The following is a 15,732-nucleotide window of genomic DNA, read 5'->3' on the forward strand; positions in this document are numbered from 1 at the left end:
CATGTATCAGTATTTCGTTATGCTTTAAGACTGAGTAATAGTTCATTGTATGTATGTAGCACACTTTGTTTATCCATTTATACCTTGATGGCCACTAGGGTCGTTTACACCTTTTGGCAATTGTGAACAATACTGTTAGGAGCATGCGTCTACAAATACGTTTTAGTCCCCGTTTCCATTCTTTTGAGTAAATACCCAGAAATGGAATTGCTGGATCCTACGGCAATTTTATTTCTGTCACAGCAGCTGTACAATTTATATTCCCACCTGGCGTTCCATTTTCTCTCTTTTCTTTTTTTTAAGGTTTTATTTATTTATTTTTATTTTTATTTTATTTTTTTAGATTATTTTTTTAAATTTTTATTTATTTATGATAGTCACACACAGAGAGAGAGAGAGAGGCAGAGACATAGGCAGAGGGAGAAGCAGGCTCCATGCCCCGGGAGCCTGATGTGGGATTCGATCCCAGGTCTCCAGGATCGCGCCCTGGGCCAAAGGCAGGCGCTAAACCGCTGCGCCACCCAGGGATCCCCTATTTATTTATTTATTTATTTATTTATTTATTTATTTATTTATTTATTTATTCATTCATGAGAGATACAGAGACACAGGCAGAGAGAGGGAGAGAGAGGGAGAGGGAGGGAGAAGCAGGCTCCACACAGGGAGCCCGACGCGGGACTCGATCCCCGGTCTCCAGGAGCACGCCCTGGGTCGAAGGCAGGCGCAAACCGCGGAGCCACCCAGGCGTTCCTCCACATGCTTGCCAACACTTGTTTCCATACACTCTTGCTTGGGCTGCCCCAAGACACAGAGTTTGGCAGACTGAGACTGGAGTGGGAGGAAGGCCTTAAAAAAAAAAAAAGAAAAAAAATCCCAGCAGTCTGGGGCTCGGTAAAGCTGTGAGTAGCTGGGAATCGGGGACCAGCATCCGGGGAGGAGGAGTTCTCCGCTCCCGAGTCGCGGCGCGGGCGCACGGGGCGGGCTGGAAGGCCGGGTCGCGGCGCTGCCCCTCGGGACGAGCTCGGCGAGGGCCCGGCTCACCCGCGGGCCGCCCTTTGTTGCGTGTGTGGGGACTGCAGCACCTCCATCCCCGGGCTTCCCGCGCCCGCGCCCTCAGCGAGGCCAGCGAGCCACTCTCGAGGATCCCGGACTCAACAAGGCATTCCCCCGCCCCCCTCGGTAGCAGACTTAAAAATAGCTTGTCCCGGGGGCGCTGGGGAGAGGCTCCACCCCCGTCTGGGTGGCGTGGGGCGCCGTCCCGGGAGCCCGCGGCGTCGGAGACCCTGGGCCTCGAGCTGCCGGCGCGGAAGGCGCTGCTGCCCTCGGGTCCGCGGGGTGGGCGGCAACGGGGAGGGCGTCCCGGCTCCCCGCTCTGGGGTGCACCCCCGGCCTGCGCCGGGGTTCGGGGAGCCGCCTCCAGGAGGTCTAGCCGGGAGGCGGGGCCGGGGCCAAGCTGGGGAGCCCGCACCTCTGGACCTCTGCCGGCTCCGGAGGCCCCCAGGTGAGCAGGACCGCGTGGGAAAGCTATGGCAGGAATTTGGCCCCGGGAGGGGCGCGGGTGGGTGGGGAGCGCCCTCGCGGTGCCACCGTGCGGTGGGTGCAGCAGGCCGAGGGCGGTTAAACATTAGCGGCTGGGGCGCGGGGTAGGGGTCCAACCCGGGAGCCGCGGGAGCTGCACTCCTGCGCGGACTGCTTACCGCGGCTAGAGGCGCCCGGCTCCGCCCCTTGCCCCGCCCCGGGCCTCCCTGGCCACGCCCCTGGCCACGCCCCTGGCCACGCCCCTGCCACGCACTGGCCGCCCATTGTCCCGCCCATTGTCCCGCCCCTGGCCACGCCCCTTAGCCGGCTCCGCCCCCACCTCCACTCGCACAGCTCACTCCAGACCGAGGTACCCCCGGAGAGAAGCAGGAGTGACTGCACCTCGCCACCCACCCACCCCCCCCCCACCCCCCCGGACTGTTTCCCTGGGTGGACAGACTCGGATGCTTACTTTTTGAAAAAAGTGAAATGATTTGGAGGGCTTGATGCTTTGAGTTCTGCAGGTAAAGGGGGATCTTTTGATAATGAGATGATTTAAAAACCAAAAATTGGCATCTCTGGTTTGTTCCTCTTGCATTCTGGGGCTAGGGTTTAGGAGGAGGCAGCGACGGTATTTTCCTTTTGAGGTGGCCGCAGGTAAAAGTCCAGGGAGACTTGCTTTGTACGGGAGGAGGGTCTAGAAGGGGGTCTGGAGGGCTTGGGCCGGGGCTCCCCTTCACCCAGCACTCCTTAGGGCCCAGGACGTCCCCTCCCTCCCCTGCACCTGGGGGGGGGGCATTGTCTCTGGGAATTTGATTTGTAAAAGAACTTCGAAGAGAGGCCTGGTGAGTGTGAGGTGCTCTATGGCCTCTCTTTCATCTGCAGCCAGGGTGGGTGGTCCACCTCCTGTGTCAGGGAGGTCCCTCATCACTTTCTCCTGGCCTCCTGGAGCTGAGGATTGACCAGTGAGAACAATCCCTCTTAGAGAAAGCTGGCCCTCCAGTCAAGTGGTTGAAAAGCCATCTTTTTTCTGGCTCTGTCAGCACCAAGAGACATCTTCCTCATGTGGAAATAGTTTTGGATACCATCCGACTTGATAAAATGGTCCCATGGAGTCATATGCTTCAGGTTGGGAACAGAAACCTGAATTCCTTTGTGGAATATAACTGGGTTCTGCCACAAAGCTGGAGTTTGGTCAAAGGCTTGTGGCTCTTGTTCTGACAGGAGCAGGGATGGGGGCAACATGGTGGGCTCTTCTGAACCACCTTGTGCGCCCTTTTCAGAGAGGGCGGGTCCTGGTTAGGTGGGTTAATTACCTGCAGTGCCAGCTGTTGCTAGGCTGCGCACCTCCAGGGAGGATCTTGTGGGGGTCTGATGGCTGAAGCTGGAGAAAGTCTACCAAGAAACAATGACTGTTCCAAGGGAAAGAAAGCACCAGTATATTCTAAACTCCGTTCCTTTAGATGTGAAAAGCAGGGCTGATTTTTGACAATTCTGCACCTGAGAAGACAGGTCATGTCAGTTTGTAGTCTTCCCCTCTATAATATTCCTGAGCGATGCCAGCCAAAGCCCTAGCCCTGATTTTTCTTTTAAAGAAGATTCTCTTGTGGCAAAAAGTTAAGAGAGGTTTTTGACAAAACCGTTGGTGTTGTCTTTTAAAAAGATCTTCTTAGAAGGAGATACAGGTCTTCCGTTACGGAGTGGATGTCACGGGGATAAAAAGCAGAGCGTAAAGAATATGGTTAGCGATATTGTGGTAGTGATGTAGCGGGACAGATGGTGGCTACACTCCCGGTGAACATAGCCTAAAGTCTAAACTTGTCGAATCACACCTGAAACTAATGTGTAACATTGTGTGTCAGCTATACTAAAAAAAAAAAAAAAAAAAAAAAGAAATAAAAATACCTCCTTAAAGTTACTGGGAATGGAAGCCAGAACCTTGATAGTTCTGGGAGCAGGTGCAGCCCCTGTGGAGGGCAAGGAGTGGAAATGGCACACTTTTTTTTTTTTTTTTTTTTTTTAGAAAACAACAGAATTAGGGAATAAAGCCTAAAATCTGTAACGATAGTGTTCCAGGAGAACTTCCGAGTCACTCTCCTTTGGGATTTGTAGGGCTCCCTTGCCTAAGGCTTGTACATAACCTATTTGCAAACTGTGTGGGAGTTTCCTTGGCAACCACAACAATTAACATTAATGACAAGCCTGGGCTCCCCAGGGCAGGTACTACTGGGTTGGCTCTGGGAGCCAGGGCAGGCTTGTCAGTGATTGCCTGGCAGCTGCCTTGGTAGCTTGGCTCCCCTAACAGCTCCTCTTGGCTGCATTTTTGAGGAAGCAGAAGGTACGGTAAGGTGGGAGCAGCGGTGGTATACTCTAGCTGTCCATTTATATTTAAAAATCAGAATTTAAAAAGATCAGTTGTTTGGTTGACTTCTGTGCACGTTATCTTCAACAGATGACAGGTGGGCAGCTTTCGGAAGAACCACAAATTCTCCAGGAGTTGTTTTGCCATGGGATAGCTGCCTTGTGAGGTGGTAAACCCAAGGGTGTGCAAAGCAAGGGTGTGCAAAGCAATGGTGATAGATGGGCTTTCTTTCTTGGCTGTGGGATTGCCCCAGGTAGAAACCATCATCTTGGTGCCCATAAATAACAGTGAATGGAGTTTGGAATGCTAGCATAAATAACATTTTTTTTGGGTCCCACTAACTCATGAGACTGGTCTAGGACTGGGAAGTTTCCTGGGACCCCATCAAAACATGTAGAGATGGTTAACACAGCTTTGGATTTCCTAATGATAGTGAGTCATGTCTGCCTTGTGTTTCTATTCCCAGATGTGAGAGGAAAGCAGTCTCCTGATGCTGCAGTCTGGAGAAAGCACAGCGTGACTGCCCATCGGTGTGTGTGGTTTCCAGGTGATCTGCAGCACTCTCGTTTGGCTTTGTCACCTGCCATCCTAACTTGGATGCAAACTGTGGAGCTGGGTCCTGTTCACCTAAGCTCTGCAGAGATACGGAGAGAATTTCAGGTCCCTGGCACTGATCCTGTTGTGATTTGCTGTAACGTTTCAGTTCTTGCAGTTTGGTCAAGTGATCTCAGGTACTCTCATTTCCATGGTGGGAAGTAATTTATGTGCCATCATTGTGATCAATGGGAGGTAGTTGGGCATAATTCAAAAGCTTTAGAGTCAGACAGAACCTGATTTGGATCTTGACTTCATTACCTAGTAGCTGAGTAACTTGGGGCAGGTCCCTTAGCTTTTCTGAGTCTCAGTTTCTACATTTGTCAGAAGAGGCAAATGATAGCTACGTACAGGATTGTGTGATGGTTAGACATAGTACTTTTAAAGGCTGGCACAGTGCCTGGTACACAGAAACTTAATCAGTGCTGGCTGCTATCATAGTCTTTGGATTTCCCCACTTCTGCTCACCTTTGGGTGTCAGAGCCCTAAAACTTATGAAAACCTGGGGATTCTAGTGGAAGACAGGTGTGACACTTTTGGGGTTCAGTAAGACCACATGAACTCAGATCCTTAATTCAGGATTCTGTATAACTGGGAATGGGGCTGCCATCCTTGGTGTGTGCCCAGAGTGTAAATGCAAGTGTTTCAGGGCTGCAGCTATATCTTGATAGTCAGTGTGGCTCTGAGGTTTCTCACTGATGAGCCTGAGCCCCCATCCACAAGGGCTTTCAGGAATGGCCAGTGGTATCGGGCTGTGGACACACATGGTAACAAATCCAACATTTTAGTAAGTGTGAGTGGCATTTCTCTCCAGTGGGTCCAAATTAAGGATTCCAAACTCCATTCTCACTCTTTATCCTAATTCTTGCTGGTTCATAGGCTCATTTCTCCAAGACTCCAAGAATATAGACTTTTGAGGCAGATACTCTAAGATTTTGATAATTCTGCTCAGGTTAATAGCAATCTGGGTTCCCAGTAATATGCTAGGGGCTAGAGTACAGTGGAGATGAATAAGCCATGGTGTCAGCCCTTGCAGAACTTACAACTGGGGGTGCTGGAGGAGGATGGAGATAGGAGTGTCCTGGTATGGCCTGTCCTTGGCACACCCACTGCACCCTGTCCTAGTTCCTACTCTGGCATTTACCAATCTGTAGGGTAATTTCTGTCTATTTTTCTGTCTTTCTGGAGACATGTGGAGCTAGACACCATCATTTACTAGTTGTATGATTGTGGGAAAGTCATCTGCCCTCTTAGGTAACTTGTAAGTTTCTTCATCTGTACACTGGGTTGTAATGAGAACAAAGTGGAATAGTGCATGGAAAGCCTTATAATTGTATGCAAAGCACACAATTCCAGAACTGTTAATTAGTTTTATTAATGATGGCAGGGACTGTTGCCTGGGTCACCATCAATTCTGAGTGTCAGTCATGGTGCCTGGCACTTAGCAGGGGCTCAGGAGTCATTTGTTCACGGGATGAATAGATGAATGTTGGAAAGCCACACAGATACAGACCAGAGTGTGGTGAGGCACTGAAACGAGTGTATACTCTGTGCTCTGGGGGCCCAAGGGAGGGGCAGGGCATTTTGACTGTGGGAAGGATTTGTGGTGGCTGTCAAGTGTGAGCAAGGCCTTGAAGCAGGCATTCATTCACCTGCAGTAGAAGGAGGAGGAAGTGGTGGAGGTCCATCTATACCAACAGGCAGCACGGCATAGTGGCTAAGAGCTCAGATCTGTAACTAGGCTGTGTGGGTTGGGATCTTGCCTCCTGCATCTGGGGCAAACTTCTTTACTTCTTTGTGGTTTGAGTAATATTAGTGCCTCCTCAAGGGATTGTTCTGAGGATTACATGAGCTATTCTTTATGAAGCACTTAAAAATGGGTGCCCATAAATAAATAGCCCAGGGCTATGAACGTGTGGGCAGCAAGTGATATTGTAGTGGGAAATGCAACTAGAAAGGTAGTTTGAAAAACAGTTCATAAAGGTGTTTGAATATCTTTTTAGTGAATTTGGATTTAGCCAAGAGGAACACATAAAATCCATTCCTGTATGGCTGAAGCTCAGTGGTGGCTGCCCTTCCTTTGTTTTGTTTTGTTTTTAAATATTTATTTATTTATTTTGGCAGGGAAAGAGCGGGTGCCTGCACACAAGTTGGGTGAAGGGCAGAGGGAGAGGCTCTCAAGCAGGCTCCCCACTAAATGAGGAGATGACCAGGGTTCCATTCCAGGACCCATGAGATCATGACCTGAGCCAAAACCAAGAGAAGGTTGCTCAACCAACTGCACGCCCCCCGCCCTTAGGTGGCTGCTTCTTTTATTTATTTTTTTTAAGATTTTATTTATTTATTCGTGAGGGACACACACACACAGGCAGAGAGGGAGAAGCAGGCTACATGCAGGGAGCCCGACATGGGACTTGATCCCCGGTCTCCAGGATCACACCCTGGGCTGAAGGCGGCGCTAAACTGCTGAGCTACCTGCGCTGCCCCAGACTGCTCCTTTTAAACAGGGCATGCACTCCCCATTCTGGCACAATCCCTAGGACTCCCTACTACAGTGGTTCTGAATCAATACAATAAATCTGGAGACTTACATTTCTAACAAGTTCCCAGCTGATGCTGATACTCTGATGCTGCTGGTCAGGGACCACACTTTGAGAATTGCTGCCTAATTGTATCATGGCTTCTAAGGCAGGGAATCAATTACCATTTATCATCAAGCTTGTACTTTGGTTTTTCTTATACTTGGCACATTTTCTGCATTTAATGCTACCTTTTTGTCCCTGAGGGAATTTGGATTTGCAATTTCTGGTATAATCAGTATTGGAAGGCTGGACCTAAAGATCCCAAGGGAGAGATGGGCCAGTGAGAAAGAGCTCTGGGAGTGGCTGAGGCTCAGCCAAAAGCAGGTCTTTGGTTGCTGAAGCTGTGGGTATGTGTGAGCTTGTCTTCAAGGAGAGTGTGCAGGGAGTGATGAGTCATGAATGAAGAACAGAATATCATGGAGGCACGGCCCACCCTCATCATCCCCCTCATGTTAAAAGAAGGATAAAAGGATAGTTCAAGGAAGAGGCCGGAAGGAGCATTCAACAAGGTAGGAGAAGCTGAGAGAATTGCTGATGGAACATTCTTAGCCTTAATATTAGAGAGAGGATTGTAGGCCAACATCTGAGGCCAAAGCTTAAATAGTTAAACAGTGAGTTGTAGGTGAGCTCTCCGTCTGGAGGAGGACAGGAAGCAGGTGTCCTGTTACCCTTGCCCACAGCATGCCTAGTAACCTGCTGTTGCTCCAAGGCATAGCTTGTTGTGGCAATTGTCTCTGAGGCTCTAGTGATACAGTTGCAGCTTGGAGCTGAGCATGACATCATGTCTCCTGTCTCTTTTGAAAATTTGCTTAAATAACACAACACATTAAGTAGAAATGGGCTGATCTTATGGCCATGATGGAGGTGAACGTGGCTGGATGGTTTTGGTTTTGGAGTCTCTTTGGGGGAAGAGTATCTGAGAAAGGGAGGTGTGAGAGCCGAAATGGAAAAGGTGGGTCAGTGGCAGCCCGTGGGCAGTCTTCAAGGCCAAGCTAAGCAGTTTGGCCCCTGTGGCAGCCAGAGGCCACGCTGAGCTCCTGAGTGGAGGGCAGGTGTGTAGTTAACATGCTTCAGTAGCCCCCATGCCTGGCATGAGCCCTGGTCCAAGTAGGCATGCTGTAAATGAGGGGGCAATGGATGAATGAATGAATGAGTTGGAGGGATAAGGGGTCATGATCTGATCAAAGCAAAGTTTTAGGACAAATAGCCTCAAGAATCAATGATCAGAGGCCACAAGCCTTAGAGCCAGATGTACTTCCAACTGTACTTTGACTCTGGCCTCCCCAAGTGAGGCAAGACTCTTCTCCAGACATCGGTTTCCTTGTTTGTAAAATGGGACTAGTGATACTACTTGTAGGTTTGCATGTGGAGTTTGTGTCTGACACAGAGGCTGGCACTCGCCACACTGCAGCCGATATTATTACCGAGTGACTTTGCCTTGTGCCCTGGCAATCCTTAAGCATCCTAGAACCCTATGGGCAAGTAGGGCAGGCCTATCACTACCTTGCTCAGGTGAAGGCTCACAGAGATCAGGGACCTCCCCTGGAGGCCCATCCCTTCTTTGCAAACCCAGCCCCAGAATTTCTTCAAGGGTGTTTCCTCTTCATGAGATCAGGGACCTCACTCTCCTCTGACTTTCTCTTGTACTTAAAAGTTTGAATCCTATGATCTAGAAATAACTTGATTAGATAGAGTCCCCTTGTTGTTGCCCTGGTCAGACTCGAAGTTCCTCAAGGGTAGAAATTGTATTTTTTCTGTAAAAATTAGAAAAGTAGGGGATCCCTGGGTGGCTCAGTGGTTTAGCGACTGCCTTTGGCCCAGGGCGTGATCCTGGAGCCCCAGATTCGAGTCCCACGTCAGGTCCCGGCATGGAGCCTGCTTCTCCCTCCTCCTGTGTCTCTGCCTCTCTCTCTCTCTCTCTCTCTCTCTCTCTCTCTCTATGTCTATCATAAATAAATAAATAGATAAAGCTTAAAAAAAAAGAAAAGTAATAGATGATGATGTAAAGAACTTTGGGTAGTATAGAAAGGTGGAAAGTGGAAAATCAAAGACTTCCAGTGTCCATTCCCACTCCCAGAGGCATCCGTTATAACAGCTTATTTATTTTTCTAGAAATACCATAGTCAATGCTTATAAAATGATAGACAATGAATAATATATAGGGATCACAAATTAGTGTATTTTATTTTAATATTATTATATATGAGTAACAAATATGCATCATTCGTATATGTGTATATATGTATATACATTATACATATGTATCATTATCATCATTGGTCTGTGTAAGGATGGCTATCCATCCATCTCCTACTCATGCACCATCTATTCCTCATTTATTTATCCCCATTTCACATCCCATTTCCCTCCTTCCTCGTAGGTAACTATACTATTGTGAAATATATTTATAGATCTATATCTATGTGATATATATGTGATCTATAAATATATATGTCAGATATACATGTTTTTATGTTTGCAAATTATCATTATATGTTTAAATAGTTTTATATGTTTAAACAGTTGTGGAAATATCTGTGTGTATATGTATGTATATTTGTGTTATGTGTATATATTTGTATATATGTATATGTATATACACACACAAACACACTCATTATTCTGTATCAGTGCATGAATAGTTGCCTTATTCTTATCAATAGCTGCATAGTATTTCATTGTATAGAGATACCATTTGTATCTCCTGTTGTACTTTGTACTTCACTTTCTTGTATTTTTTATTGTACTTTGCTGTTATAAACAATATTACATGACAGTTTTTGCACAAGCACCTTTGCACACTTGTATAAGTTTATCTGCAGGAAAATTATAATTTTTTAGTAGTCGAATGCTTATCTTAAAATCCTATTGCTATTGTCAAAATACTCTTTAAAGAGAGAGAACAATTTCTGTGTCTACCAAGTGCGTGGAGAGGAGAATCTGAGTCTTCTGAGTCTGTTGAGAACAATTTGAATCTCTTCTCTAAACCAATAGGTTTGAAAAAAAGACCATTATGGATTAAGCACAGTCTGTGTGCAGAGACATAGTTGCTCTATTAAGCATCCCCTGGCAGTGGTGGACATTATGTTACTCACATCCCACCAGAGGGAAGCATAGTCATGTGATCATGCATTACAGCTGGGGCAACTGAGGAAGGTAGCTCACTCCTGTTCCACTATAACCTTGTAATGACAGGAGGAGAAGATGGGGTATGGTGGTTGTTAGGAGGCTCTGCCTCCAATGGCAAGTTATTGGACTTTCTCCTGATCTCAATATAGGGTTGCAGAAGGATGCACTTAGACATTTGACCCCTCCTTTTGACAAAGACCTCTGGCAGGCACTCTTGCAGCAGACTTGGGCATGGGGCACAGTGGAGGGAGGAGTCACTCGCCTCATTCCTAGGAGGAGGACCTGCTTTGTGCCAGGTACTTGGCTGGGTGCTTCACTTGTCTCATTCCTAATCACAAGCCTGAAAAGTAGGCTCCATGATCCCCAGTATACACAGAAGGCTTCAGGATGTGAGGGAACTTGCCCAGGGCTACAATCTGAATCCACACCCCCTTGCCTTCCATAGCTGTCACCACATCAGTGCATCCCAGGTGTACTGCAGCCATTGCATGGGTCCCTCACCTCTGCCCACTTATACTTCTGCTGGCCAGGTGTATAGTACATGCCTCCAGATGTGTCTTGCTGAACTTGGTTTTTCTTCTCATTTTCTAGGTCCTCTCTCAGTTTCTTTTCCTGCTACCGTAGCCTTTGTGCCACCCTTTCTAGGTGGTCAGCTCAGGGCTTCCTCAGCCCATGCAGTACTCGGCCACCACAGCTAAGGGCCTCAATGGCCCCCTCTTTGGGGCCTACCCTTTCCCTCCCTTCAAGTTCCAGCTGCGCTCTGAGAATGTGGACTGGAGGCGCATCAGTGCACTGGATATGGACCGTGTGGTGCGAGAGCTGGATGTGGCCACCCTGCAGGAGAACATCATTCATGTCACCTTCTGCAGTTTGGACCAGGAGGTGTGCCACCGCTGCGGGCAGCCTTTGGACCCGGCATTGCTCAAGTTGGTGCGCTTGGCCCAGCTCATCATTGAGTACCTGCTGCACTGCCAGAATTGCTTGAGTACCAGCATCACCCAGCTGGAGTCCCGGCTGCAGGCTAGCCTTAGCCAGCAAGAGAAGGGCCGGCAGGAGCTGGAGCGCCAGGCCCAGGAGTTCAAGAGCGTGAAAGAGGAGAGCCGCCAGCGCCGCAAGTTGATCAGCACCCTGCAGCAGCTGCTCCTACAGACTGGGGTCTACAGCTATCACCCGGTGAGGAACCTCTGCAGGGCGGGAGAGGAGGGGGGCTGGGGGCCTCATCACTGGGCCCCCTGGGCAGCACCAGCACACTGGGCCTCAGGGTTGCTGTGGGCCATGCTGGCTGGGGTTAGGAACGCATGTTAGAGATGTCCCATCAAGTTCTACAGAGTGTGTGTATGTGTGTGTGTGTGTGTGTGTGTAGCAAGTATATATCTGAAGGATGTATGTGTGTGTGTGTTTATGGAGAGGTGTATGTCTAGGGTGTGCATGTATGAATGTGTGGAGGATGTGCATGCTTAAAGACAGTGTGAAGATGTGTGCCTAACATGTGGCTGTTTGGAGCATACATTTGTGTATGGTCTATGCCTATGTATGCATGCAAGAGTGTGTGGTGTGTAATGTGCTTGTGTGGAAGTGTGCATATAAAGGTATATTTATGATGCGTGTGTGTGTGTGAATGAAGGAAGGATATATATGTGTGTAAGGGTGTGTGTGTTTATGGAGGGCCTAAGTGTATATGTTTGAAGGGTTTGTGTGTGCATGTAGCAGTGTGATGTAAAAAGGCATGTGTAAGGGTGCGTGTGTATGCAGAATTAGTGTGTAGCCACAGATTCGTACTGCCAGGCCCATTCTGGGAAAGTAACTCTATCATTTAAACAAGTGACAGTTCATTACTCAGAGGGGCGTTTGAACATCTGCATCTGCATAGCAAGTGTGGCCTGGGGATTGTTGCAATTAATGAATTGTCATGGTGGTCAGGCCCTGTGCCCGGCTCTGAGGATGCAGGCACAAGTCATGGTGGCTCAGGTTATCAAGAAATTCATAGTTTGGGGGTGGGTGGGACAGAAGGAATGATATGATACAATGTTAATTGTATTAATTGATATAATGTTAATTATGATAAAAAGGGCCAGAGCCCTTTCAGTAGTAAATAACAGAAGAGCAGTTTAACTTGACTTAAGGATTTTATTGGTTACTTTAACTGAAAAATCCAGAGCTATGGTGGGACTCAGGTGTGGCTTGTCCTTGGAATCAGATTATGGGCACTAGAATTTAGTTTCTCTCTCTGTAGCTTTTAGTAATGCTTCTTTAGTGTTGGTTCCATTCTCAGAAAGAATGCTCTGTGTGGGAGCAGGTTGGGCCACCAGTTGGGCCACAGTGCCCAAAGTATCTGATTTTCCCAGGTTCAAGGCTGGCATGATAGAGGGCCTACTTTGGTACCAGAAACCTGGCCAGTTTTTCACCATTTCCTGTATTTGGCTCGGTTTGGGTCTCCTTCCCATCTGGGAACCCCTCATAGGTCCCTGGAAATTCGAGGTTGTGACTGGCTTTGGTCTAGATCACATTTCCCACCATGGAGCTGAGGAGGGACCGTAGCCCATGGATGGAGAGTAAGGGACAGGATGATTCTCCAGAAGAAAATGGGTTCTGTTGTTGGAGGAAGAAGGAGTGGCTACTGGACTGTCATGGCTTTAATGACACTTTCCAGAAGGTACACTTATTACTTCTGCTTAAATGTCATTGGCCAGAATTTAACCACATGGCCACACCTGGCAAGGGAGGCTGGAACATAAAGTGTTTATTCTCATTAACCTCATGACCACCTAAAATCAGGGTTTTTATTACTGAGGAAATTGGGGGACATTTAGCAATTTCTGTCACACTTGTGTAAAGATAGCAAATAATCTGCCCTCCTAGTCTGATGGAGTAGAATTGGCAGCCTGCAGTGTTGGAAAAATTTTGAAGTTTTATCATGAAAAGATGATATGTTAGATTGGCAGTGTTGAAGATGCTTGAGGAAAGTGAAGTGGAATTAGAGATACTATTATTTGTCATCCTCTACTTGGTGGTTCTCAACTCTGGGTTGGGACCTGGGCATTGGCTATTTTTTTTTAAATTTACTTTTTATTGTGAAAAATTCTAAATATGTATGAGGGAGTAGTATAATGAACCTTCATATATACACTACTCAGCCCATTATCAACTCATGGACGGTGTTTTTGCATATGTTCCCCTACACACTTGCATATGTTCCCCTACTTACCCTCAACCCTGCACCACTTTGAAGTGCATTAGGCATGTGGTGTTATCTACAACTATTCCAGTACATATTCCTAAAAGGCAAGAACTCCCACTTTTATTATTTTTTTATTTTTTATTTTTTAAAAAATATTTATTTATTCATGAGAGACACAGAGAGAAAGAGAAACAGAGACACAGGCAGAGGGAGAAGCAGGCTCCATGCAGGGACCCTGATATGGGACTCGATCCCGGGTCTCCAGGATCACACCCTGGGCCGAAGGCAGTGCTAAACCACTGAGCCACCTGGGCTGCCTAGAACTCCCACTTTTAAACATAAACACAAGATTATCATCATGCCTTGAAAAACCAACAAAAATTCCTTAGTGTCATCAAATTCGTAGTCAGCTTACAGCTCCCTTGGGCACTGGTTGTGTTCAAATATAATTCTTCATTTCTGAAGCAGCCCAGGGGGCCCACAGAAATAGGAATTTTTATATTGGGAGGACCCCAGGTTGACCCAGGTTATCTAATCCTGCACTTACCACTGTTTCCCTTCTGTGCAGTGCGACCTGTGTGACAAGGCATTCATGAATGTCACCTTTCTCCAGGGCCACATGCAGCGCAAGCATTTGAACATGGCAGAAGGTGGTGAGTCCAGGTGGTCCTCGTGGGACCATGGATAGTGGGGAATAGTCTGGGCTGGTCTTCAGTGAGTGTGGGACACACATACCATCACAGCTGCCCTCAGGCCTCATCATCCAGTAGAGGAGGGGATGATCCCACCATCTACCATGGGGGAATCTGTCCCATGTGAAGATGGGAGGGTTTCTGACCATGTGTGTAGAGAAAAAGAGAGATAAGTTCTGGTGTTAGCTTTATCCCTTTTTATTATGTGACCACTGTCAGTGCACCCCTCTGAGTCACAGTGGCCTTTGCTGTGAATGGGACCGTCAGATGCAGTGGTTTTGAAGGGTCCTTACCTTCCAGCCTTCTATGAGTCTGCTATTTTCTGATGCTAGCTATGAATGTGTTTTTAAATGGGGTTAATGAGCAATTAGGCCAGTCTTTTGACTTTTTGTGTGTAGCTAATTATGACTTAATCACTTTAATTTTACTATTTCAAGTTCCAAAACAAGTAGCGAGGCTGTATATTTCCCCATAAAGAGATTTACGAACTTTATATCCATTTTTGTGGTTCCATAAGAAATAGGTGTTAACACGTGAAATAAATATAGATATGAAAATATAAATCTTATAAATATAAAAATCCCATTAAATAAAACTTTTTTCTTATTTTTTCATTTTAATTTCCTTTTCAAAGAGCAGACTTAGAGTTTTAAAACAGGACCGTTTACTTACTTATTATGCATTTATTATATATCTGATTTTTCTTGGTTCTGTATTGGAGGCTGCTAAACAAAAACATTTTCTGCTTCTTAAATGTTTTTTTCTGATTAAGAAGATATATCTTTGAAGAGGTGTTTGTATACTGATATTCATAACAGCATTATTCACAGTAGCTAAGATTGGGAAGCACCCGAACGTCTGTAGACAGATGAATAGATAAGCAAATTGTGGTATATACATTCAAGGGAATATGATTTGGCCTTAAAAAGAAGGGAAATTCTGTAATATGTTACAATATGAATGAACTTTGAAGATATTATGCTAAGTGAAGTAAGTCAGTCACAAGAAGACAAATACTGTATAATTCCACATAATATGCGGCACCTAGAAAAGTCAAATTCATAGAAACAAAGTAGGATGAATGATGGTTGTCAGGGCCAGGGGAGGGGGTGCATGGGGAGTTATTTAAAGCATACAGAGTTTTTGTTTTACAAGAAGAAAAGAGTTATGGAAGAGGATGGTGGTGACAATTGCACATTATGAATTATTAATGTATTTAATACCACCGAACTATACATTTAAAAATGGTTAAGATGCTAAATTTTATGTTATGTGTATTTTACCACAATAAAAAAATTGGAAAAAAATACTTTTGACCTGGAATATTTAAATACAGAAAGGTAGAAAAGGTAAGAACCACGGTCAAAATCACAGTTAATATTTTGATGTTTTTCTCTGTTTTATTTTTCTGTGTATGTATATAATCATATAGTATGCAGTTTTGACTGTTGCTTATCTTCAGTTAGGAATATATCACATTTCTATTGTCATCCAGTCATCTTGGGAAACATGGCTTTTAATGGCTGAATAGTATCCCATCCTGTGGCTATCCTAATTTATTTCACAATTAAATTACTTTATACTTTATATGGGTTACTTGTCAATTTTCCTATTATAAATCACATAATGATCAACATTCTTGCATGTAAATCTTTGTGCATATTTCTTATTATTTTC

General features: G+C 46.1%; 1 protein-coding gene across 10 annotated transcripts in view; it reads left to right on the top strand.

The window, feature by feature from the left end:
* The first annotated feature begins 1,089 nt into the window (after positions 1 to 1,089).
* Positions 1,090 to 15,732, top strand: part of DZIP1L (DAZ interacting zinc finger protein 1 like) — a 65,090-nt gene continuing 50,447 nt past the window's right edge. For 6 of the 10 annotated variants that reach the window (XM_077865001.1, XM_077865010.1, XM_077865007.1 and 3 more), the window contains exons 1-4: positions 1,941 to 2,042; positions 4,347 to 4,611; positions 10,777 to 11,358; positions 13,932 to 14,016. In XM_077865001.1, the coding sequence (XP_077721127.1) occupies positions 10,858 to 11,358; positions 13,932 to 14,016 (586 nt within the window). In that variant the 5' untranslated portion in view covers positions 1,941 to 2,042; positions 4,347 to 4,611; positions 10,777 to 10,857. Of the gene's footprint in view, positions 1,180 to 1,481; positions 1,502 to 1,940; positions 2,043 to 3,782; positions 3,857 to 4,346; positions 4,612 to 10,776; positions 11,359 to 13,931; positions 14,017 to 15,732 lie in introns of those variants that run through there. The other 4 variants (XM_077865003.1, XM_077865004.1, XM_077865005.1 and 1 more) reach the window with 4 other exon arrangements.

The sequence above is a fragment of the Canis aureus genome, chromosome 22 (assembly GCF_053574225.1).
Source record: "Canis aureus isolate CA01 chromosome 22, VMU_Caureus_v.1.0, whole genome shotgun sequence".
NCBI lineage: Eukaryota > Metazoa > Chordata > Mammalia > Carnivora > Canidae > Canis > Canis aureus.